Raw genomic sequence first — 26363 nt, 5'->3', positions numbered from 1 at the left:
TCTCCAGAGAGCCTGAGTGGGTGTGACACCGCAACCCCACCCCACCCCACCCGCGAGCTAATCTTCCTGTCCAGGTGCAAATCTGGACGTGTGTTTCTGTGGAGGTGTAGACGCAGGCCTCAGGGACACGGCTGGTTGTGAGTACCCGTGGGAAAGTCCACTTGCAACGCTGGCGTATGCCGTGTGGGAGAGGGCGGTGTGACGGAGTGCTGTCTGGCGACTAGCACTTGCAGCCCGGGAGTTTGGGAGTTTGCAGCACTGGGTGAGTGGAGACGCCCTAGGTGCCCAACGGCTCAACGCAGCTCCCCACTAGCTCCACCAGCCCCGCCCCGCCCGCCCAGGCAAGCCCCGCCCGCCCAGGCAAGCCCCGCCCCCAGGAGCCAGGCCCCGCCCCTCCTCGCTGTCGGCACCGCCCTCCGCTCGGGCGCTCCGGGCAGCAAGGCTGCCCTAGTTCCGTAAACACACCGTCTCCGCCTCCCGAGTCCCCGGACCGCACCACTCGCAGGCCGCGCGGGGGGAGTTGTTCCCAGCCTCCCGCTACACTCCCTCCGTTCCACGCAGCCTTCCGCCTCGGCAGTCCGGATTTCAGGAAAACTGTCTTTAGTCAATCAGATCAACAAGAAGTTCAGCTACAGGAGCTCGGAGTGCCCTGAGCGCCCCATCCCGTCGGGCGGTCGGCCCCCCTCGCTGGTGGGCGTGATGGCCGCGCCTGACTGCCTCCCTGGAGTCCCTCCGGGCCCTTTAAATACCGCGTGGAGGGGTCGGGGCCGCTGAGGGCTGGGGTTTCTGGCCTGGCGAGTGTTCGCGGTGGCTGTCCTGTGCTCGGTGCCGGGGCGCCCGGAGGTCTCCTCACTCCGGGTCACTCTACCGCCTTTCTCCACCTGCTCCTCGCCGGACCCCGTGCGCGTCCCGCCCGGGGTGAGGGTCGCTGGCTTAGAGGTGAGCGGTCAGCACCGACGGAGGGGCCACCTCTCCTCAGGGCACCCCGAGGGCCGCCTGCGTCCCACTTGGGAGCCACGTCCCGGGACTGGGGGACGCGGGATGACCAAGCCCCGCCTTTTGCGCCCCCCCTGCAGGCACTCTCCTCCCCCCCCCCCCCGCGTTTGACCTCGCCCGCCGTCCCTCCGGGAAGCGGGACGCAGGCCGGCGGCGAAGGATCCCAGTGGGGTCCGGCGGGGGCGCGGCCGCGGGCTGTTTACACGCCGCTGGGCCCGGGCCAGCGACCGTGCTTGCGACGTCTTTCCAGCCTGGGGGCCCCGGGAGGAGGCACCCCTCCCCAGCGTCTTCCGCCTGCGCGAGCCGCTGCGCGTGTTTGGGGTTTGTTGCTGGGTTTCCTCGGACACTCGGTTGGCCTCCGAAGTCCCCTCCCCCAAGAGTTTGTTTTGACAGGAAACGTGGTGTTTCGGCAGGGGAGGAGCGGCGGAGGGCGGCGGTGGGCGGGTGGGGGGAGAAGGGGGGCGTGCAGCGTCCCCTGGGTTTACTCTCACTTGCGGGTGGAGGGGGCAGGGCATGCCCTCCAGGCCTGGGCTCGAACCTCGTCGTCCGGTCACGGATGGCTTGTGTTTGCCAAAGCTGTTCTCGGCACCACCGCTCTGGTGTTCGGTGGTACCTGGGTGTCCCAAGAGCCCTCGTGGTCCTGCTGGGTAAGTGATGGACCCCTAACTGTAAGGTCGGTAGTTCAAACCCACTGGCCCCACCGCGGGAGGAGGCTGTGCTTGTCTCCTGTAGGGATGGATGTACAGCGCTGGAAACCTTAACTCAGGTCCCTGTGAGTGGAAATCAATGCAGTGGCAGTGGGTTTGGTGGAAGAGCACAGTTTAGATCATTGGTAGCCAGACTTACCTAGCCTACTGTCACCTTTTCGGGGGATTTTTTTTTTTTTTACTGTGCACCCCTCAAGTAACCAAAAACTTTTGTTCCTTAGCCCCTAATGCAAGATAAAAGTGTAGGTGTCGGCTGGTCAGCTTCCCTGGGTCACTCTGGGAGCCATGGTGGCATAGGGGTTACTCGTTGGGCTGCTAACTGCCCAGGTCAGCAGTTGGAAACCGCCTGCTGCTCCGCGGGAGAAAGACTAGGCTTTCTGCCCCAACAAAGCGTTACAGTCTCAGAAACCCACAGGCGCAGTTTTTTCCCCTGCCTCTGGCAGCATCCCTGCCAGTGTGAATGGACACATGGCTTTGAAGGGTTTTTGTTTGTTTGGTTGTTTGTTTTGGATCATTCCAGCGCCCCCACCCCAGGGGGCAGTATAGAGCACTTAAGGAAACTGCTAACTGCTTTGTGTGAACGTAATTAGATGCTCCCCTTACCTCCATCCTGTTAGTGCCAGAAATCATATGTAACTATTTTTAAAACGCTTTATTGGGGGTTCATACAACTCTTATCACAATCCATACATTGTGTAAAGCACATATGTAACTATTAACAAGCAATTTTGAAATGATACAAAGTTTCATTGTGTAAATCTCATGAAGATACAAATGTTTGATAAACTGCAACCCAGGTGAGGATGGAGGTGTAGAACATACCCAGGACTACTGAAGTTTAGGAATTAATTGTAGTTAATTGTCCTCCTACCATAACCATGAGAAGAATAAAGTTGTCCTTGTCCCCAGTGGGTTCTTTACACCCAGTGCTGGCCTGTGGTCTCCAACCTTGCTAGATTTTGTTCTTTTCAACCGGTCGATCAGCTGTGGGTGGTTCCCACTTAGAGAGACACCCTGCCTGCCTTACCTCTTTCCTCTAGAGATGCACATGTCACCTGGGCAGCCAGGTCTGAAAATACCCATCATGTGTAGCAGTAGCCTCCAGGCCAGCCTGTGAGGAGTGAAGGGCCCCAAATGGGGGGGGGGGGGCACAAGGGACTGCAAAAGGCAAATCTGGGGTGAGCGAAGCATCTTTAAGTGAGAAACATGCTTAGAAATCCTTCTCGCTGGTGGTGTGATGCCATGGGTAACATCTGCTTCTTAAAACAATGCCTGACTTGTTGGCTTTCGTCTGGCCCTGTGTTGTTGGTTCCAGTTGGTGAAGACAGTGTTCTCTAGTTGAATGGCCCAGCCACCTCTCCCTGCCCTGTGGCTGACTTTGCTCTGTATGGGTATCTTCTCGACGTTGCTATTTGGGAGTGGGGCTACAGCCGCAGCACGCAAAAGATGAAAATGTTCCAATCCTCTCATTGTGTTCTGCAGAGCCCCAGTCCTATGTGTTACTTTCCCAGGTCCTTGCCTGCAACCTCATGTATGTGACTGTTTTCCCTTGTACCTGACCTTGATCTGGTCTTGAAAGAAGGATGGTGTCTGCTAGATGTGTCTTTAAATTTCCCCTACCCACCACCTAGTTTGCTCAGGTGGGGTTCCATTCCTCAGGACCCTGCTGTATAATCTGAATCATTCGCTCCACAATGGTTATGACTCAGGTTAGCTGTAAGCCATTAACCCTGTTCACAGTATTTGGGTTTTATTACCAGGCCTTGTGGAACACCGAAAGGATGGCTCCCTGGAAATGGAATCTCAGTCACTCTAGTACGGTGGTTGGCACTGACTTTGGACAATCAACTCTTTTCAGCGACGCCCTTCTGGGTACCACACTGAGGTAGCCACCCTGGGGAAAGCCAGTTTGCTGCCATGTGTGCAGCTGTCCACGTGGTGCTGGAAGGTCCGTGTGGGCGAGGTGGGGTGGAAAGAATGAACCACACACCAAAATGTTCCCAGCCATCCCGGAGAGTGGCTGGGCTTTAAGGTTCCACTGTCCGAATTTGAGCTGCACCTCTGCCTGTAACCGTTTAGACAAGTCCTTTGACCTCTTTGAACCTCAGGTTCTTGTATTTCACCAGAATAATCCAAGCCACAGCTGTCAAGTCGATTCTGACTTAACAGTGCCCGTAGGACATGTTTCCAAAGCTGGAGTCTTTGCTGTGGAGGGCCCTGCTTATCCCTGGCACTGTTGGCTAAGCCTTGGACTGCTAACCATACCGTTCAAACCCACTCTGTAGGAGAAAGATGCACAGCCTCAGAAGCCCTATAGAAGATGGCTGTGAGTTGGAATTCACTCAGGGGCTGTGTGTGTGTGTGTTGTGTGTGTGTGTATGTGTTGTGTGTGTGTGTATGTGGTCATGTTTGCAGGAGCCACATCTTTCTCTACAAGAGTGGAATGAGGAGTTCACACTGTAGCAGTTTTTTCGGTTAGGAGCCGAGCTCATAAGCACCCCGCTACCAGGACCCCTCATGTTTAAAATGGGGGTGATAACCATGTCTTTGCCGACAGCATTCTCCTGAGGATTCAAGGAAGTAAATCATTTGAAGCACTTAGCGTGCACGGAGACTGGGCCATCGTACACCATTAATAAGTGCTAAGGCTGATTGTGGTGGAGTGGTTACATGTGAGGCTGCTAACCACAAGACCACCCGTTCAAAACGAGCAGCTGCTCCGAGGGAGAAAGACCAGGCTTTCTACTTCCATAAGGAGTTACCGGCTCAGAAACTCACGGGGGCAGTTCTACCCGTCCTATAGGATCGCTATGAATTGGCATTGACTCAATGGCAGTGAGTTTGGATTTTGTGTTCTTTGATTGGGTTAGTGCTCATTGTCATTATTGGTTATCAGTGAGTATTCAGGAGATGGCTTAACATTTGTCCTTACGTTCTGGACCTGTCCATCCTTTCTGGTTTGGAGACTTGGTGTCATGGTATCTTGGAAGTGTGTTGGGCTAGTGCTGCGCAGTGGAACAGGGGAGGCAGCATCTTCACACAAACAGTTTAGAGTCCCGTGGGGAGGCAGACAGCCACAGTGCCCTACGTGGGGATGTAATAGGAAGGAATATGAGCTGTGCAGGGGAGGTGGCAGAGAAGGTGCGCCCACGTTGCCTTCTGGGTGGGAGGATGGCTTTATTGGTTCCTTCAGTAGGAGCCCCTGCTCAAATTTAGCTGGAGTGAGTGGGGGCAACAAGGAAGGTCACTCGAACTTGTGGCATTGAATCTGAATGACAACAAGGAACCAACCAAGATGTACGTAGGTACAGAGTCCAAAGTTAGGGGCACAGCCACCATATTTCTACCCAGTTCAGTGAGTTTAACATTGGAAGACAGGCAGACTAGACCCAGTAATAGCAACAGGCCCAGTGTTTTTGTTTTTTCCCCCTGCTGTAGGGGATCCAGCCTAGGATCACCCAACTGCAGTTGTCAAGTCTAATAATTTTTTATCTGGAACATGTCCTTTACAAGAACAAGGCATTTCTTCTTGAAATGACTTGACATTTCTGGAATTCAGAACTTCTCTTAATAAAAATAACATACTAAGCACAATACATGAGGGGGCTTCTAAACACAGCCCATGGAAAAGTTCCACTTTCCCATGAACTCTTGGAAGCCCGCTAACAGACTCACACTCGGAGTACCATCATCCCAGTGTGCCAGTGGCAGCCAGCTCCCTGTCTCTAGTCAGTAACCATCAAGAGTCAGGATCAGAAACCCAGGCCTCCTGGCTCCAGAGCCAGTATCCTCCCCACTTCTGGGACATGTGCAGGATCCTTGCTTTGCAATGTCAGCTGTCTCTGAAGTCTGGAACCAGCCCAGGACCAGTCACAGGCTGTGTTTGCTGGGGACAGGGCAACCAAGGAGTCAAGTCTGCGAGCGGTCTGGACACAGGCTTAGGAGTCACTAGTAAATAGAAAGCCCTATCACCTGGTGCTGGAACATAACCCCTTCAGGTCCCACCCTTGCTTCCACCCATTCTTCAATGGTAGGTAGCTCAGTGCCTGCTCCATGCCAGTGAGTGACCTGTGGAGGGATTGGGCGACAGTGTGTTGATGATTATAGAGTGCCAGAGCGGAACCGTGAACACGTGCGTGGGTGTGGCAGCGCTTCATTCTAGTGACCCAGTGTAGTGCTGGCAGCTTTGCCTGGCCTCCTGCCTGCCTCACCTTTGGCCAATGAGTAAACCCATCAGGTAGGCTGAGATGCAGTCTCCCTGAGCGTTGCAGAGGTGCAGGTGAAGTGGACTGGCATTGGTGGGAGGAGTCGTGTCTCCTTTTGTCAAGAAACAGCTGCATTCGCTATCCCTGTGCTGAGAGAGAGTCCAAAATAGTTTGAAAAGCAGCCTAATTACCCTTCATTGCCTTTTGAATCAAGTAGCTCTGTCCCCAGATGGCTTTCATGGGAGCTTGAGACGCGCAGAGGAGAAGGGCCTTACAGAAGCCTCTGCGCAGGATAAGGGACCCTTTGCTTTCATAGTTCCAGCTAGTGTGCTTAAGAGAGCTGTCCTAGGCTCGCTACCCGCCTTGCATCCCTGGGAGAGAAACATGCTTTTATCACCCTGGGTAAGAGCTGTTCTTCCCTCCAGCATTTTTAGACCTGAGATGATGGTGACAACACAGCCACAGCCATCACCATGAAGACCAGGGAGCACCAATCATACCAGGCAGCTTAGCTGTCCCATCCCAGGCTCTCCACAGAGACCCACAGAACAGCGTCTGACACCAACCCTAGGAGCTAGGTATTGCTATTGTTCCCAGGTGAGGAAACAGGCAAGTTCTTCAGCACCTCATGCTGCTTCCAGGAAAGGCTGCTGGGGCTGCTTAGCAGCACTTGGGTCCACTCGTCACGGGGCGGCCCTCCGCCAGTTCAACACGGGAGAAGAACGTTCTCTGGGAGCTCCTCTCTGTCTTGACAGCCGCTGGTCCACTTTCTGTCCCATTCCTTGCAGAGGCAGCAGCTCTCCCGTCTGGGAATCTCGGACAAAGGGCGTGGATGCAATATCCCATATACATCCCGTTTCCTGGAACTTTGGTTTCTAGAATGTGGTTATTCCTAGCCAGCCAGCCAGCCCTCTCTCTGCAGAATCAGGCTGGAGAGCCAGTGTGAGTCAATGCACAGGCTCAGTCAATGCAAGTCAATGCACAGGCTCAGTCCCCAAACCTAGACTTCCTCAACTCTTAAACTAAAATTTTGTTTCTAAAATCTGGCCCCTTGCTGCCTCATTAAGCACCATTGAAGAAACCGGTGAAGTAGGCTGTTCAACTAGAGCAGAGAAATGAAACGGACAGTTGTAAGTGTTCACCGGGTTCATAAATTCCTACAGATGGAAGCTTTTGACCACTCTCCCGGGGCCACGGCCCCAGGATCCTGCCTATCTGAGGCAGCTGAGAGAAGCCAGAGCTCACTTGGTATAGCAGTCAAGTGGGGACCGCCTCTAAGCTAGTCAACTAAGAGTGTGGCAGGGCCCTGGGGGGTGGTGTGTGTGTGTGTGTGTGTGTGTGTGAATTTTAAACTGAAGAAATCGGTTGAGATGGTAGATTCTCTGCTCCAGCCATGGACTCCAGCAGCAGGTGTCGTATAAACACTGAGTGCTATCAGTTTGCAAACATGCTGGTGGAAGCTATACCAAACGGGATTCAATGATGTCTGTTCAGTGACTGCCAAATGAGGGCTCGTCATGAACTGGACAGTGATGATGGATCAGGCACAGTCTCTGCCTCAGGGAAGGGCATTGGATGTAGCCAGGGAAGGAAAAGAACCATAGAATGGCCTTCAGTGCGGTAGAGGGGACCCACGACATGAGCTGCTCCTGTAAAAGAAGGGCCATTATCCCTGACAGGAGGCCAGAGGAGGCTCCAAGACAGGCAATCAATGGAAAGTCAAATGGTGGGGGAAGGGGAACCTAAGCCTAGAGAGGAGGGCAAGCATTGCACTTAAGCTCTGGATTCAGTGTAAGCGAGGTCAGGAGCCCTGCGGTGCAGTGATGCTGAGCTCAACTGTTAACCAAAATGTTGGGGGTTCAAGCCCACAAGAAGCTCCGAGGGAGAGAAATAGCCACTGCCCTCAGGAAGATGAACCCACTACCATCAAGTCAGTCCCCGCCTGGTAACCGCGTAGGACCGAGTAGAACTGCCCCGTGCGAGTTCCTGAGACCGTATAGGAGCCCCCAGTCTCCTCTTCCTCCCGCAGAGAGCTAGGTGGGTCCAACCAGCGGCAACCCTCTGGGCAGTTCTTCTCCGTGACACTGGGTCACTGTGAGTTGGTGGGCTGACTCAGTGGATTCAGGGTTGGAAATGAACTGGTTCCAGCAAGCCCCCCCCCCCCCCCCCACACTCCGGCTTCTTTTCTCTACCGCTTTCCTCCCCGCAGGTGGGAATAAAAACTCAAGTCATTTTCATGGGACAGTCGGATGGAATGATGGCTGCCATTGAGTTGACACTGACTCATGACGACCTGACACAACAGAACCGACGATTGCTCAGTCCTGAGTCGTCCTCACAATCACCAACACGTTAAAATCTCCCACGAACGCTAATGTGCCCATCCGTCCCAGCAGGGTCTCCCGGCCCTCTTCAGCCCCCATGCCACCCAGCACAACATTGTGCACTCAGGGAGGGCATTGCACCAGTGACGTGCCAGGGCTCACATTGTTTCTATGGCCTTCCCGCCTGTTGACTCGCTCTGCGATTCAAGGATATGGTGACTGTCTCCATGTGGTAGCTTCCTGGCAGCTAAGCTCTGTGCCTGAGCTCTGGACCCACCCTTCCATCTTGAGAGACATGCTCCTCTGTTAGGGGTTCTCTGTTTGCAAATGGGTGCTTCTAGGAGCGGCAGGGTCGAAGAGGGTTGTTTGATAAGGCAAGGTGCAAGTGGCTCTGGGCCTTTGGCCCTCAATAAATCCCTCTGGCCCATCCTTGTCATTGTCATCCTTATGGTGACCCAAAGGGTTAAAACGTGGTGCTTTTCAACAAAAGAGACCGCCCCTTCCTTCATTTGGTCCTGGCATCCTTTTCTCGGGCATCTTCAGCAATGCCTGGCTTTCCCTTTTCCATGCTTGCTGAGGTCCTGCAAGGAGCTGCTGGGTGGGGCAAACAGTTCCCATGCCTGCACATTGACCAAAAGATTCGGGGTTCGCATCCACTCAGAGGCAAGCTGCTTCTGCCAACTCCACCATGAAAACTGTGGCTCACCGTCCTTCTCTGACAGACGTGGGGTCGCCATGAATTGGAATTGACTCCGTGGCAACTGGCCCTGTCACTCTGTGACACACACAGAGTGCTAGCTGACGGGCTTGAGAGCCAGAAGCAGAGGGTCCATCTGTGTTCTGTCCTCCTTCCCCGCAGGGCTCAGCTCCGTGAATGGTATTCCACATGTGCTCAGTCAATAGGCACAAAAGCACCTGGGCAGGCATTCACAGGCAGGCTGGGCCAGGCTGTGGTCCCCTCTTCTGTCCTGATACCCACCCACCCCCGCCCAGTCACACCTATGAATCAGGACCCTGGGTACCTTTCTACTCAGCATGTCGTGGGGAGGACTTTGTGGATTGTCAAGCACAAACCAAACATCATGCCTCATCATAAGAGTTCAGCTGCTTTCACCATAAGGTCGATGGTTTGAGCCCACTGGTTTGACTCTTGGGAGGAAGGGCTGCTGCCATAAACCCTGTGGGGCAGGCTTCCCCTCTCCTGGGGGCTGTGAAGAGTCAGAAGCATTGGCAATGATGGGTTCAGTGTTGGGAGGTGGTGGTAGTGGTAGTGGTGGCAGAGCTTTGAATCTTTAACCAACCCCATGGCATCAGTTTTTCAGCCTAGTTTTCTTGAGAAGGTAAACAAGTGAAGTCAAGAGGTTAAGTGACTTTGCCAAGGGCCTCTGGGAAAAGACAGAATGAAACTCTAGCACCAGTTATCTGACCAACCCAAGCAGCCCACACGCCTACTCTCCCCTCCCTGTGTTTTAGCAATGCAGGGGGGAAGGAGAGAGAGAGAATGAGAATACATATGTGTGTGTGCAGGCTCTGTTATTGCTGAGCAGATCTGCAGGCCTAGTGACTTCCTGGCTGAGGCCCTGGGATGGAGGAAGGCAGCGCTGTGACGTGAGGCCCACGTGGCCAGTGGACACACCACAGAATGCTCATGCGGCGTCTGTTTGTCTCTGCAGGTGCCCTCTCTTCACACTCAAGCACAACAACATGCCCTTCAATGGCGAGAAGCAGTACGTGGGTGAGGACCAGCCAAGCGACTCAGACTCCTCCCGGTTTTCCGAGAGCATGGCTTCCCTCAGTGACTACGAGTGCTCCAGGCAGAGCTTTACCAGCGACGCCTCCAGCAAATCCAACTCTCCTGCTTGTAAGCCAATGGGCACCGGGCTGGGGTGGGCACAGGGGACGCCGCTCCTAGCCTCGAGGACTAGGCATTACAACTTGGAGATGAGTGGGAACAAAGCACAGCCCCCGCCCCCTCCTCTCCAGTGGCGTCCAACCACCACTGCAGAGGTCCTGCTACTGTTCTCTGTACGCTCTCGGGACTCGGTAGCCCTGGGTGTTATAACCAGCTGGTGGCACATTTGAGCATCGCCTCTAACCTGCTTAGATTTGCCTGTCAATCAGGCCCCAGCCTTACCCATCTTCTCTCCCAAGCAGTCGCCAGTGACTCTGTGGAGATCCCTTCTTGCTAGGGAGGCCGCAAGGATCCATCAGTCAGCATGGTCTCCTCTGATTCATTCTGAACTACACTCAAGTCAGCTTGCCCCAATTCAAGGGCCAGGTCCGAAGCGAGAGAAAATAAGTTTCCTGCCAATTTTGACAATCTCCCTGTGCAAGCCTCAGCCCTGCAAGGTGTTGAGGACAGCGGACACGTGAGAGGAGCGGCCCTCACGCAGGGAGACAGAGCTAGCCCTATTTGTGCGGAAAATAAAAATGTTGAAAGTGGCTGTTTTTATTTTCTATGAGCGTTATAATTGGCGTTTTTGTAAGAAACAGTGCTCCTTAAGCTGAAAAAGCAAATGGTACATCTGAAACGGACAAAGAAGAAACTGATATTCAATACAAGCAAATGGCCACTTTAAAAAAAAGTGTGCTTATCCATACCTATTTATTAACTTCTCCATCACATTAAAGAAGGTTTGGAAATTATATGTGTGCTGCTCTTGTTGTGAGGTGTCGTAGGGTCTGTTCTGACTCACAGTGACCCTATGTACCACAGGAAGAATCACTTCCTGGTCATGTGATTTGATGGCAGTTGTTTGTGCGAGAAAAGGCTCAACATCTTTTCAGTGTCATAAAAGTTGCATGTGTAGTGAATCAAAGCGGTTATGAAGAAGAATTTGTTGCAAATAGGGATTGGTTCATTCATTACAAAGTGAGGGCAACTTTCCCTGAAGTTGGGGGCTTCTAACCTGGAGACTGCCTGTAATATATTTAGACTCCTTTCATTTCTTATTTAGTACACGCTTTAGTTACAATCCTAGCTGTAGCTCAGACTTGTATGAGTCATACGAGGTCTTACAGCATGGTTTTGACCACTGACGACGTCATCTGAGGGCAGTGGTACGTCATTAGTAGAATTCTCCCTTCCACACAGGAGAGCCTACTAGAGTCCCACTCAGTGCACCTCACGCACAGCCATCGTCCGTCTGTGAGCAGAGGCTTGAGCGTTGCTATGATGTTGAACGAGTGTGGGCAGAGCTACCAGACTGAGATAGACTAGAAAGAAAGGCCTGGTGACCTCTTTTCAAAGATCACCCAAGGGGCCCGCAGTAGACAACAGCGATCCGAGCTACAGCCCATCGTGAGGGTGGCACAGGGTTGGGCCGCACATGCATCACCATGAGTTGGGTCTGACTTGAAAGCAGTGCGAACGACAGTGCCAAGCTGCCTCATGGAGTGGACGTGCGCTCAGAGGTGACCGATCCACCACTTTGTCAGGAGACCTTCACTTGTTCCCAAGTTTCCTCTGTTGCAGGCTCGACTTTGTGAGTGTTTTGGAGCACAAAGCCTTTCTGGGAATTCCTTCAGATATAATCAATTGGATTATCTTGGATTATCACAAAGGAAAGTCTTATTAGGGCAGACATTTGGGGGTGGGGGATGGAATTTACCAGTAGCCACTTCAAGTTTCTGTGCATGTTCCCGCTCTGTTTTAATGGAGTTGATGCATCTGGCAACAGTGCCTTATACCCTGGAGAAGACATTACCGAGTCTCTGTGTCACTCCTTTTCTCTCTATTTCTTTCTCTTCTTCTTTGCTTGTTATTCATTTGGTTATTTGGTAACTAAGTCTCACTGGTCAGTGCTGTTGTCTGAGGTCATGATGTTTAATGCACAGAAGCAAAGTGATCCAACAGTGACTTCAAAGAAGACATGATGCGTTAGCCCAGGTCTTTCCTTGTTACTTCCTACTGTGAAGTAGATTAGCTTGCTCATCTGATTTATTTTATTTAACTCAAGGGACCTGCATTCTTAATGTGTCCTTCTTTACTTTTACTTTGGTTATCCCATGTAATCTTGGGGCTACCCCATGGGGAGGCAACCTCTGCCTCAATGAAGGCAGGTGACTCCCAGTGGGCAAAGCTAGAAACTGAAATGAAGCATTCTACTTCTAGAACTTGTCACTTAAAACATGAATAGCTTTATACCAGTTCTGTGCATGTTAATGAGAACTCTGAATTACAGAATAAAAAGTCGCCTTATCTAGCTCCTGTTTGGTACACATAATAAATGAGGAGAAAACATCTGTAATGTAATAGGCCTCTATTAATGTTATCTCAGGAGCATTTGAGACCTTAGTTATCAAAGGACTCCACATTTTTGAAGTTTTTATCTATTTTCATATTAGGAAAGGACTTGCAAAAGTCTGGGGGGGAAATGGAATGAAAAGATAGTGGGCTCCCCCCCCCCCGCCCCCCAAGCTTGGAAGTCTCTTGGCTTGTAAAACACACGTTGAAGAACTAACTCTGCATCAGGGGCTGTCCTGGGAAGACTCCTTCTCTTGTCACAACGTGAATGGGCTTTTGTTTTCCTTCCAGCCACGAGTCCTCCCAGGGCTGTGACACTGGACGAAGTGATGGCTGCAGCGAGGAACTTATCAGACATGACTCTCGCTCACGAAATCGCTGTGAATGAGAACTTCCACTTGAAACAGGATGCCCTTCCTGAGAACAGGTGACGTGGGCCCTTACGCTTTGCACACACCTTGCTGAAGATTCTATGCCTCTGTCTGTCTGTCTCTCCTGTGCACACGTAGATACCGATTCCAGAAGGTTCTTGGGTAATCTCATGGGCTCAACCATACTCAGCTCTTCAGTGAGGGTTTGTATGTGCGGTCAGTATCCCCATCACTCTGGGAAGGTTTGTCAGACTTGACTGAACCCCATTTTAAAAAAGAAAGACACCGAGTTGACCCTGATTCACGACGACACCTGTGTTGGAGTCCAACAGAATACCATAGAATTTTCCATGGCTGGTTTTTCCAAAGTACATTGCCTGGCCTTCTAAGGCTTCTTCGAGTGGACTTGAAGCACCAACCTTTTGGTTAGCATCCAAGCATATTAACCATTTGCCGCACCATCCAGGGATTCTGCTGACCCCACGGTGGTGGCTCTGTGCCACTGAGTCAATTCCATCTCATGGAAAATAGTATGTGCGAGGAACCAGCAGGATTGTCCCTTGAGATGCCACTACCAGGCAGGTTCAAATCCCCAGCCTTTGAGCTAGCCGTCAGTTGCTTCCCTGTGTGTACCCCACAACTCTCCAGAAGACATTAAAGCCTGTCCCGTTGGTGAGATGTTTTATGATTTTAGGTGCAATCTCATCCCTCCTCACTTGATCAAAAGCAGTACTAAGGGAAGAATTGTGAATGATTCACTGCTCTGAACCCCTGCCTACCCTGCTTGTGGCAGGTCCTCTCGAGATCTTTGCAGATCAATTTATTAAAATCCGATATTCAGAGTGTGATGGCTAAGTGCAGCTTAGCTGCCAGGTGCTAAGAATCAGTGGCCTGGAAGCCTGCAGAGGGAGACTCACCACTGCGTGGTCACCTCCCGGTCACCTTCACCCCTGGGGGCCCTTCGTCAGAGTCACGTGCTGACCCTGCGACATGGAAAGAGACCTGAGGGTATAACTACAGATCAATCCTGGTTGATAAGTCCCAAGGTGTTTCCACTATGAATTAAGACAACCAAGATCCCATTGAGAGCATTTCCCATTGTTTTAAACCAGGAAAGTACGTGCCTGTAATAGTTTTCCTTCTTTTAAAATGTGGCCTAGAATCCGGCTAGGGACATTGTGCATAATAACCGCTCATCTTTGGGACCCTTGCTCACTACAGAACACGTGTCTGTTGTGGTTTTCTGTGGTAACTACAGCTCACCAAAATCCCGTCCTTCACCCCAGCTGGGCCGCAGCACCCAGCTTCTTAAACTGTGGGCCGTGTGTGTCCCCACGGGTGGCCACGTACCTGAATGAAGGGGTTGCGAGAAATTTGGCAGCCGTGAAAGCGTTCTGACTGCACAGCAACATAATTAATTTGAAATCAAAGCACGGAGGAATCTGAGATGTTTTTGCTCGTGTTGCAAATTTCTCAGGTGAAAAGGGGTCTCCAGTGGGAAAAGTTGAAGAAACCATCTCTGACTTAGACTTCAGCCCAACTCCGTCTCCATTCTTATCTGCCCCAGGCCAGCCTCCACATGCCACGTAGGAGCCACAGTGGTCTTTCTCAATGGGATTTAATTAGTTCTGTGCCTCACACCCTTCAGTGACTTCTTAAATTTGACCAAATATTTCCTTTGGGAAAATAACTTGGTAAAGTAAGTTAGCTATCTGATTCCTAATAGGAAGACTTGTAAAGGGCCCAATTGATCTCATCCCGACTCTCCACCTCCCCAGGAAATTAAAGAGCTAAAAAATGTCTAGCCTCAGTTAAGAGAACTTGATGAGAGAGCTATGAAATTAATTCAGCTTGTACTTTGGTCCATTCCAGCCCAGTCCAGGAAGTGGGAGATCAAGGCCAGAGCCCCTCCCAGCAGCATTTGCCTTTGTAATTGTCCCAACAATGCTCAGGAGGGTCTCCCATATTGGAGATTTATGCAGGACCAATCTTGGCAGGCAACTAGAATAAGATTTTAATATTTTAAGTTGCACAGTGCAGTATAGTATTTTTTTTAATTTTAGAAACAGCTTTAACTCACACACTTCAAAAAGCTAACATTCACCTATAATTGCATTCTTTTGTGCTTCGCTATTTGTACTTTTGGAGCCTGGTATCATAGCAGGTTATGTGCGGTCTATTAACCGCAAGGTCAGCAGTTCAAACCCAGCAGCCACTTCATGGGCGAAAGATGGGGTTCCTGTAAAGATTTACAGCCTCTGAAACCCTAAGGAGCACTCTGCACTGTCTTATAAGGTCACCAAGAATCCTAATTGACTTGAAGACAGTGGCATTTGTTATTTTGTTTTGTCTTCTGTACTTTCAAAAGAAACAAAAGAGCCATCTGCTTTAACCATTAAAGTATCTAGTCCGTCACCCTACATTCATTGACTATTCACTGTACACCAGGCACCGTGCTAGGCACCATGGTGGGCACCAAAAGGAGTTATGGCTTCTGACCTCGGAGAAGTGGGTCGCCTGTGGGGAAAGTGAGCTATTACAGTCAGGGATGTATGCTTTCCCCAAGGCTGTGGCTAAGGGGGCAGGCGGTCAGTAGGCATGTGGATTTAATGAGTATCTATTTTGGGGCATCAGTCTAAGGGGTGAAGCAAGGTGGTCACCCATTCTATTGTGAGCACTTCCTTGGAATGCCACCTCAGCAATTGGGGCATCTGAGCTGCAGTTGGCAGGCATCCAAAGGCGTGACTCCTTGGGGCGAATCGACTCTGTCTGAGGAAAGAGCCATTGTGCTATCTCATAAAGACCCAAGCCAAGCCCCAAACCTTAGAACCAGTCTAAAGATCTGGGTAGGAGAGTAATGAGGTAAATTGTCGCATCTCCTTGGGACAGATTTGTCCCATTTTTGAAAGCAAGAGCCAGTAAGGCTCTTTAATGGTTAGAGGACAGAATGTCCAGTGGAAAAAGTCTGCACTACTGCTGGGGACTCTGCCCAGTGTCAAAGCTACGAATGGATCAATGGCTCACTGCAGGGATTCCGGTCCACTTTCACTCTTGATTTCCTGAGATGTTTCCAGTGAACACGCTTCTTTCCTGATCAAGAAAACTCATGTGTCGTCTTGAACACCCCCGTTTCACTCCTGCAGCTTGGCTGGGCGAGTGAAGCACATCGTCCACCAGGCCTTCTGGGACGTCCTAGAGTCGGAGCTGAGCGCAGAGCCCCCCGAGTATGAGCACGCCATCAAGCTGTTTGAGGAAATCAGGGAGGCAAGTTGACAGCCTCCACCCCCACCCCTCTCCTTCCCCACAAGCTGAACTCATGCCCTTTAGTGCTGGAAAAGCAGACGATTGGAAGGGTTTTCTGTGCACAGGAGGGAGGCGGGGGGAGGCAGTGCGAGGGGCTCAGAGGAGCCCAGAGGTTAAGAGAATGGGCTCGGAGGGTAGATTGGCCTATAGGCTCTCCCTGTTGAAGTGTTTATCGTGTGACCAGGTGGGTCCTCTGCCCTTCCTCTCCCCATTCAGATTCTTCTCTCCTTCCTGACCCCCGGCGGCAACCGGCTCCGCACCCAGATCTGTGAAGTGCTGGACACAGACCTCATCCGGCAGCAGGCACAGCACAATGCGGTTGACATCCAAGGCCTGGCCAACTACGTCATCAGCACCATGGGAAAGCTGTGCGCCCCTGCACGTGACGAAGACATCCAAGAACTGAAGGCGACCAACAACATCGTGGAGGTGCTTAGGTGAGCACTCCGGTGCCCCCCTGCTCTTAGAGTGTGTTGGGGTTCCTTTCAATGGGAAGTGTAGGTCATGGGGAATGCAGAAAAGGAGCTGGTCTCCCACAGAAGTCCTTGACACTAAAAGAAGATCAAAGCAGTAAGGTAACCATTACTATAGCCCTGGTGGTGTAGTGGTTAAGCATTGGACTAGTAACGACAAGGTTAGCAGTTTGAAACCACCAGCTGCTCCTCAGGAAAAAGATGAGGCTTTCTCCTTCGGTAAAGAGTTACAGTCTTAGAAACCGACTGGGCAGTTCTGCCCTGTCCTGTAGGGTCACTGTGAAATCAACTCAGTGACAGTGGGTTGTCTTTTTTTAAGTCAACCATTTTCCGGGTGTGCAGCATTTTCTGGGATACAGCTCTTGGGATACAGTGAATACAGTGATTAAAAAATAAAAGCACAGATGAAGCCCCTGGCCCCAGGGCACCTACAGTCTAGCAAAGGAGACAGAACTTGAACAAGAGAAGGTGTTGCTGGTAGCTGTGACAATATTGAGCTCATTGCAACTCTCCTGTCGACAGAGTGAACTGCCCAGAAGGGGTTTCGAAGCGGTAGTCTTTGCAATGCCCTGGTGGTGCAGGGAGTTAAGTGTGGGGCTCCCCACATGGTTGGCAGTTCAAATCACCAGCCATTCTGCTGGCAAAAGATGAGGCTGTCTGCCCACATACTGATTGATCTACAGGGATCAACTCCTTAGCATGAGGTCTCGGTTTGTTTTCTTCAGCTTTACAGATGGGAGAAGACAGCCAGCCTTTCTCCCTTGGAGCTGCCAGATGGGTTCAAACCAGGCACCTTTCAGTTAGCGACCAAGTGCTTAACTGCTGTGCCTCAAGGGCTCCTTGAAAGGGGTTCTACCTCCTGTCATGGAGTCAGTTCCAATGCATAGCAGCACCTGGGAACAGAGCAGAACTGCCCTTTGGGGGGTTCCAAGATTTTTAAACCTTCACAGGAGCAGACAGCCTAATCTGTCTCCCTCAGAGCAACTGGTGGTTTTGAACCACCGACCTTGCAGTAACACTTCAATATGAAACCCACAATGCCACCAGAGGTACTCGAGGGTAAAAAGAGTCTTCAGCAAAGTGAACTCATCAAATCAAGAATCTGGGACGTCTTCATTCGCTCGAGTCATGCTAGCGGCTATAGCATCTAATCAACCCCCACGTTCTGAGTGGCTTAATCAAGATAAGCTTGTTTCACACTCCTGTCACAATCCAATCAGGGGGTCTTGGTCAGCTTCTGCATGTCATTCATTCACAGGCCCAGGTCCCTTCCATCTTTGGATCTGCCCTCACCTGGGGCCCTCGTGCCCTTGCCATTCAGGTGGTATATGGGCAAAAGAGCAGGGGAGCCCACCCCTGGGTGCAGTCCCTTCAGCCCAGAAATGACCCATCCCTGTGACTATCCTTGGTCGCAGAGCCCCACCAGGCTTGCAGGGGACTGGGTCATGGTGTTGCTATCTGGAGACCCCTTTCCCAGCTACCAATCTCCAATGGGCTGAAGAAATTGGGGTGGGGGGTAGGGGTGAAAAAATGTGAGACTGCACATGGTCCATGTGGCCCCAGAGGAAAGAGGAGGCCAGTGTGCTTTCTGTCACACTGCAACCTGACCTTTGTGCAGTAACTTTGGGAAGGCACGAGAAAGAACCTGGGCTGCAGGGAACGGAGACATGATCTTTGCACCTGCTCCGGCAAGCCAAGCATCCCTCTACATCACGTCACGCCTTCCCTGCCTGTGAAATGGGCACATGGTCCGCATGGACGATTGGGATCTTGGCAATGTAGGGGGTTGGCTCCGGGGAGTCTGCAGTAGGGTTTCACATCTGCAGGGTTTGCCACGGTCAGTTACTTGGCAGCAGTAAATGCCGCTGTGGCCGCCGTGGTCACTGTTACCGCACGTACGCCTCACAAAGTGGAGAAACAGGCTCAGCCACTGGAGTGACTCTGTGGGGTGCCACAGAGCTGTCCATTGCAAACCTTACTCACTGTCCTAAAGTGGATGCCAACTCGGAGACCCTCCAGGACAGAGGAACACTGTCCCTGTGGGTTTCTCACACCTGTAACTCTCTGCTGGAGTAAAATGCCCCATCTTTCTCCCAAGGAGCAGCTGGTGGTTTAGAACTGCTGGCCTTGTGGTTCCCTGCCCCACTAGTAATCACTATGGCACCAGGACTCTTGGAAAATCCACAGGGCTGCCCAACTCTAAGAGGAGGTCTTTCCCCCTCTATGTTCAGGAAGATTTCAGGGGCTTGCTGATGCAAATCCCTCCTGGAGTGCTGCTCTCCGTGGTAAATTGCCTTGTTCCTGCTCCTCTCCATCTTTCTTGTCTTCTGTGACTGGTGATAGTGGATCGGCTGGCTGGGTTCTGTCTGCGAAAGTGAGCCCTCTGGAGCTCTCTGGATGAATTCACTGGGAACGTTTGGGGATGGTTCTCTATGGAAATGGCAGCTTGCCAAGTGGTGATTGGAGTTTCCAAACCCTTTGCAGAATGCTTGTCTTTTTTTGTCTGGCATAACACACACAACAGTTAATATGTGCCAGCTCAGCTGAGTCACCTCACTAACAATTTAAGTTTAAACATTTTCAGACAAATATTCCATGTCTTGGACCTCATGAGAATGGACATGGCCAATTTTATAATCCGGAGTTTGAGGCCACATCTCCAGCGCCAGTTGGTGGATTATGAGAGAACCAAATTCCAGGAAATTTTAGAAGAAACGCCAAGTAAGTTCAAAACCATTACATTTGTGTTGAAAAGAATTTTTACCTTCCTGTGAATTTGTGTGTGTGTGTGTGTGTGTTTGTGAATCTTCTAAGATTGACAGTATAAACTTACAGCTGTTTGCGATGTGCCAGAAACTGTAATAAGCATTGTTCATTTTTTCATTCATTCAAAGAAAGCTTCTTGAGTAATTGCGGTGGGCCAGGTACTGTTTAGGGCCTGTGGTTACTGCAGTGAGCCAAGCAGAATGAAGTTGTGGTTCCCATGGAGCTGACATTGTAGTTGCCACGTCAGGTAAACGTGCTTTGAGTGCTGGAAGGACAAAAGGAAAAAGGGACAGATGGTGGTGATGGGGTGGAGGGGTGGGAGCTGGGCTTTCTCCCATGGGGTAGATGGTGAACTATGTAAAAAGTAACATTTGAACTGAGTTCTTAAAGAGACGAGGATGGGACAGGCAATGATCGAGGACCGGGGCAGTGAATGTCTAGCCTGAGGGCTGTATAAGGCATGGACTCATCAGTACCAGGTAACATCACACACCTCACCAAGGAGAAGCTGTGTCAGCCATCACATTTTGCCCCGTTCCCATTGAGTCAGTGCTAACTCACAGGGACCCTACAGGACAGGGTAGAATTAGTCCTGTACGTTTCCCACATGGCTAACTCTTTACGGGAGTAGAAAGCTTCATCTTTCTCTCGAGGAGTGGCTGATGGTTTCAAACTGCTGACCTTGTGATTAGTAGGCCAACTCGTAACCACTACACCACCAGGACTCCTCCGGCCATCACATTAGGGGTGAGTTAATGAAATGTTTGATCAAATATAGCAGGCTTCATTTTTAAATCAGTAATTTTGTATGGCCCATGGATGATATTATAAATATGCAAAAATGGCCCTGAGCCATAAAATGACGCACACACACACACACAGACCCCTGATGTAGGGACAACAAACTCTAGTCTGAGACGTCAGTCAGCCTGAAGGCCCTGGAGCAGAAGCGTACTTGTGATGTGTGAAGAGCACAAGGCAGCCAGTGTGCTGGGACAGAGTAAGCAAGGGGTGAGTGGAAGGGGCTGGACAAAGGCCAAGTGGTGGACAAAGGCAGAGGGCAGGGGAGAGAGCCTGGTGAGGAACAGAGAGCACTGCAGATGCCATTCTGAATGTCATGGAAGCCCCTGGAGAGTTCTGAAGAGGGGGCATCATGTGATTTGTGTTTTTAAGGAATAATCTGGATCCCGAAGAGATCTGATTGTATGAGACAAAGAGAGGGAGGCAAGGAGGCCAATGAGGTGGTACTGTGGCTGCTGCAGCAAGATACAGCGGTGCTTTGGTCCTGTCCATAGTGGAAGAAGTGGTGAGAAGGGGTCAGACTCTGGATGCAGGTTGCAGATAGAGTAGCAAGATTTGTTCGCAGGCTGGATGAGGGTGAGGGGAGGAGCCGAGGGTGACTGGGACTGTTCTGCCCGAGCACCTTGGGAAATGAAAGGCAGTGCTTTGCCCTCAGATGGAAGAACGGAGAGGATGCTCTGGAATCAAGTGTTCCGCTTAGGTATATGTGCACTCTGAGATCCTTGTTCGACGTCAGTGTGGAGATGTCGATTGGCCGGCTAGCTCAGAGAAACTGAGTTCAGGGGAATGCTAGGAACCGGAGACAGAAACCGTGAAGCCGTCTGTCTGTGTGTTCAAGACTATTGCAGAGGGAGCGCTGCAATCAGGTGGCAGCTACGACTCGATGCCTGTGGAGGACGCTCCCACAGCAAAAACTGATGGAAAGGACTAGAGTGTACCAGCTCCAGAGGGACTAAGGGTAGTCTAGAACAAATTCCTTCCTACAAGGTGAGCTTACAATTGTGTTCATCGCAAAGTCCTATCCTCACCCTTCTCTCCTTCCGCCTAAGGTTTAGTGACCGGCAGCCCCTTTATCATTCTCACACATGGACTTGGAGATTTCCAGAGATTCAAGAATAAAACAAGCCCAGCTGTGCACATGTGTTGTGATCGCCCCACTCTCTAAATATATTCCCAGAGAAATAAGAGTCCAGGAAGTGGAGTGTCTGGCAGCTGTTAATTATATCCTCCAGCCACCCTGCCAAATGTTGGCCACTGCACCCTCATGTCAAAATAAGAGCTGGGCATACTCTGCAGAGCTTTGTTGGATATATGTGTGTGTGTGTGTGTGTGATTTTTATGAAATAATCACTTTGGAAATTAATATAGAGAAGTACTTATAATTCCTGATTAGACTTCATGGGAAAGGTTTAATTATGCCCAAGGAGAGATTTTATATAATTGACAACTAAAATATACCCAGATAGTGATAGGTGGATGTATGAAGTATCCATAAGGTTTAACAGCTAAATTGCTTATGGGTAAAGTAACAGGCCAGAAGTCATTTAAACACATAATACCTTATTAGTTGAGAAAATATTTTTTGAATGCCATTTCATATTCTTGCAGCAATCTTATAGGACTTAGATGATCTTTTTTCCGAGATAAACTGCATTATGCTCATGTCTCGCCCTTAAGGCGCTCAGGAAATGCTTTTGGGATGTTATAAAGAAAAACAAACGGATGCTCAGCAGTGACCTGGCTAAAATTCAGGGCCACACAGCTAATAAATGATGGCGCTGGAAGTGGAAGCCAGATCTCCCAAAGCCAAGTCCAGGTCCGCTGGGGTACAATGGCAAGCCAACTCTGGCTGAGGTAGCCTAAGAGAAGGTGGATGGAAGGATGGAGGTGGTGCACAGAATTGAACCCGGGGAATATTAAGGCTCTGGGAAAGGAAAACCAAGGGAAAAGCGTAAAGGTGCCACTGTCAGGATGGCTAATTTGTCCTCCAGACACGGCCATTCTTGGAGGCTTCGTTCACCATGGAGAATCCACAAGTCTAATAGTCATGTGACAGCCACACCAACCCAAGTGGTGGAGTTGGAGCTTCTTAACTGACACAGAATAACACATAGAGTGAGGGAGCAATAGTGTCTCAAAATCAGGATGGAAAGAAGCAGCTGAAGCAAATGTTGGTAAAGGAACAAGATTCTTCTAATTGGAAACTGGAGCACGTGGTCTGTCTTCGGAGTCCCTGGGTGGTACAGACGCTTAAGCACTTAGCGCTGGCCCACAGGCTCCCAGCCCAGAGGCTCCCAGCCCACAGGCTCCCGGCCCACAGGCTCCTGGCCCACAGGCTCCCAACCCAGAGGCTCCTGGAGAGAACACCCGGATGGAGGACAGCTGGGCGCTGACAGAACTGGTTTCTGGTCTGGGTCTATATTGGGGCTCTTTTCCAGAATATTAAGGGGTTCCCCCACCCCTGATGGTTTTATATGATTGTGATCTGCCAACAAAAATCTTGTCATAGCTCAAAATCATAAAGATTTTCCCCCTTTTTTCTTCTAGAAGTTTTATAACTTTAGTTATTACATGTAGTCTGCGATACATTTCAAGGTAATTTGGGGGGCACGGTGTCAAAGAGGTGTCGAGATTCCTGGTTTCCCAGATGTGCCTTCAACACCATTTGTGGGAAAGGGAATATCTTGTCTCTGATGACTTGGTTGTTTACTTTGTTGAAGATGTATTTACCAATTGTACAGGGAGGCTTCATAAGTTCATGGAAAACTTCCATTATCTTCTCATCTCCTTTTCCATGAACTTTTTGAAGCCCTCTCATATATAGGTCTATTTCTATACCCATCTATTTCTGTACTCATTCTGTTTTAAAAGCTTCTTTTTTTGAGATGTAATTCACATACCATAAAGTTCATACGTATTTGTATAATCCAGTGGTTCTTAGTACAGTCTGTGTATATTTCATCTCCCAAAGAAAACCCAAATGTACTAGCAGTTTTTCCTCATTTCCATCTCCTCTATTGCCTAGTAACTGCTGATTTAGTCCTGTTTCATCTCAGCAATATTTTCTCATATTTTACACTAACGGACTTGATAAATTTTATTAAAGTTATCCCCACATCTGATGTTTTTGATGCTACCATAAATTATATTTCTGAAATTTTTAAGTTGCAGAATATAACTTTTTGCATCTTGACCTTGTAGCCTGCTACCTTGCTATATTTGCTTACTAATTCTAGTAGCTTTTGGAGGATTCTTTAGGATCTTCTATATATATGATCATAGTGGCCACTAGTAAAGACAGTTTTACTTCTTCCTGTATGTGTTTATTTCTCTTGCTTGCCTTATTGCACTGGCTGGTATCTACAGTACAATCATTGCTCCTGATTTTCTACCGAGTCTTGTCCCAATTCATGAAACTATCTCTAGTTCTGTAAATCCAAATCCTAGCAGTTTATAGTGGCCGGCTCAAATTCCTCTTCCTCTGGGAAGCATTTTCTGCTCTTAGGAATTCATCCTGAACTGTCCTTTCTTAACAAAACCCATCATTGAAATTTTGATTTGCAGTAATTTTTTTATACAGCCAAACTGTCATTGTGCTTTGGAAATTACTGTTTTTCTAATGTATGGTTACATCAGAAATGTTCAAGAAATCACCTTTCTATCTGGCTCCTGGTGGAGGGCCTGGGGTCGAAATCTCTGCTGAGACTGAGCGGTGTAGGAGAAAGCAGCTCCAGTTTAATTCACACCTGGGAAAAGAGTGGGCTTGGAGGTGGACTCCGATGGTCTGTTTCAGACAGACATCAATCTGGTCCTGTGTGCCTACAGCACTTTGTCCTTCTCCAGTATCACTCTGCAAAGTGTTTACCAATGTACACAGTGTCTATGTGTCACATCAAGAGATCAGGAGAATTTTCACAAGCTATTCAGAAAACTGAGGAGGGAACACTGCCAAACCTGGCTATCAGTGGCTCGTGGGGTCCGCCTGGCCGTCAGAAGCACGTCAAGCAGCGAGGGTGCTAGCTAGTGGGCATGAAGTCTCCGCAGATCCCCTTAGCCCTGATGTCTCACTCCCTGCTCTTGCGCCTTCCACCTTCCTAGCAGTACTCCATTCTCACTGCATTAGAATCGCCCAGGCTGTTGAAGTGGTGGTGTGTGCACCTGGCCTCGGGCTGACTACATCAGGAGCCTCAGGAGCAGGGCCCAGGACCATGTATGTCATTCTCCGTTGAAAAGTCTGTAGGTGATTCTGAGCTCAGCCAACGCTGAGAACCAGAGTGGCTCTCGCTCAGCGATAGCTAAGTGGGATTTCCAGTGTGTCAACTGTAAAGGATTAAGCTTGCAGTATACATGCTTATGACGGCCACATTGTATCCATGATGATTTCTGCTGTAAAGGATTAAGCTTGCAGTATACAGGCTTATGATGGCCACATTGTATCCATGATGATTTCTTCTCGCTCCCTCTCAGTTGGATGTCTATTAAATTAAAGACTGCCAGTCTTTAACATCCTGAGAAATGGCACTAACAAAGGTAAACACTTGCCAGCTGAGGCCAAGCAAGCGCTGGGAAAGTCTAGGGGAGGGGCACGTTAATGCAGCCACCCTCATCCAGGCGCTGCTGGGCCAGGGAAGGGATTGCAGGGTGACTGCTTCTGTCTCCTTTTCTCTGGCTCTGAAAAACCAAACCAAAACAAGACAAACCTGTCTGCAGTCTGCATTTCTTGGCGGTTGCCCCCTTGTATAGGAGCCCTCGCGGTGTAGTGGTTATAAGTTGGGCTGGTAACTTCAAGGTCAGCAGTTCAAAGCCACCTGCTTCTCTGAAGGGGAAAGACAGTTACAGTCTCAGAAACTGACTGTGGCAGTTTTACCCTGTCTTCGAGGATCGCTTTGAGGCAGCATCCACTCGATGGCAGTGGGTTTGATTTGAGCCACCTTGCCTATTCTGCCAAATATGTGATTTGATAAGAAATGTGGCACAGAAAGCAGTTTGTTTCTAGTTGAAACCATAGAACTTAGTCCGTGGACTGGACTTGGGTGTATTTGTTGGATTGGACTATTTGAGGCTGGTGGTGACTACAGCTCATGGAAGGAGGGATTTGCTTCAGGACCCCTCTGGCCTATATCCTTGACCTTGCCAGGTGGCACCACCACTCAGAGAACTGCACAAGGGAATTGTCTTAGAATCCTGGCTTCCTCCCAAGATGCGGGCGGTTTACCAAGGCTTGTGGAGATGCTGCCTGAATATTTCCAGTTTGATCCCAACCTCCTCCCCGACTTCCCTGAGCCTCACTCATTGGCTTGCTCATCTGAACTACTGTGGGAACTCTTACCACTAATCCAGTCCTTCTTTCTGAATGATTTCCCCCCAACATTCTCTGATCATCTCACTTCCATGCGGGGGAGTGGTAGGAAAATACAGGCTTCAAAGGCCCCCTGTTCCCGTAGCTGGTGTGTATAACCTGGGATCCCTGAATGAGATGCATTGGAATGAAACTGTCTGTGTGCATGTTCACTGGGAGCATGCACATGCATCTTGGGAAAGGCCTAGCTCAAATCACACACCCAGAGACGACCCACCCCAAAGAACGTTTCCTACTCAGTGCCTGTGGTCTTAATAACCTTCCCTCCCCGAAACACAAAGTCTTTGATGAGCTGCCACCTGTCTCACTCAGTGCATCTGCTCCTTACTTTCTTTCTGCCAGTTCTGTATAGACAAGTGAGACGGAGTTGCTGGTAGCATTCAGACTGTCCGCTTCCTGTGCCAGGCCTTTGTTGGGCCTAATCTCCTTGCTGGGAGGGTCAGCCCTTTCCCAGTCTGCATTTCACCTGTAAGCACCACTTAAAGAGCTCTTTCTCAGACCACCTCTGCTCCCTCCACCTCCAACATGCCTTATGGAATTCTCTGTGTCATTGCTGTTAGTGCCCTTGAGTCGATCCTCAATCCTAGCAACCCCACCTACAGCAAATCATGCTGGATCCTACACCATCTTGATGATAGTTTGAGCTTGTGGTTGCAGCCAGTGTGTCAGTCCATCTCTCTGAGGGTCTTCCTCTTTGTCTGCGACCGTCTACTGCACCAAGCATGATCATTCTTCTCTAGGGACTGGTCCTTCTGATACCATGTCCAACAAAGCACATGAGACGGAGTCTTGCCATACTTACTTTTAAGGAG

The 26363-nt window shown here is 50.1% G+C and overlaps 1 protein-coding gene across 1 annotated transcript in view; it reads left to right on the top strand.

Moving 5' to 3' along the window:
• Positions 1-735: 735 nt before the first annotated feature.
• Positions 736-26363, top strand: part of TCP11L2 (t-complex 11 like 2) — a 40279-nt gene continuing 14651 nt past the window's right edge. The window contains exons 1-6 of the mRNA XM_075551042.1: positions 736-939; positions 9906-10093; positions 12770-12905; positions 15993-16113; positions 16369-16589; positions 19210-19346. Of these exons, the coding sequence (XP_075407157.1) occupies positions 9937-10093; positions 12770-12905; positions 15993-16113; positions 16369-16589; positions 19210-19346 (772 nt within the window). The 5' untranslated portion in view covers positions 736-939; positions 9906-9936. The remainder of the gene's footprint in view (positions 940-9905; positions 10094-12769; positions 12906-15992; positions 16114-16368; positions 16590-19209; positions 19347-26363) is intronic.

The sequence above is a fragment of the Tenrec ecaudatus genome, chromosome 6 (genome assembly GCF_050624435.1).
Source record: "Tenrec ecaudatus isolate mTenEca1 chromosome 6, mTenEca1.hap1, whole genome shotgun sequence".
Lineage (NCBI taxonomy): Eukaryota > Metazoa > Chordata > Mammalia > Afrosoricida > Tenrecidae > Tenrec > Tenrec ecaudatus.
The sequence above is the reverse complement of the archived record's forward strand: the minus strand, read 5'-3'. Positions and strand labels throughout refer to the sequence as shown.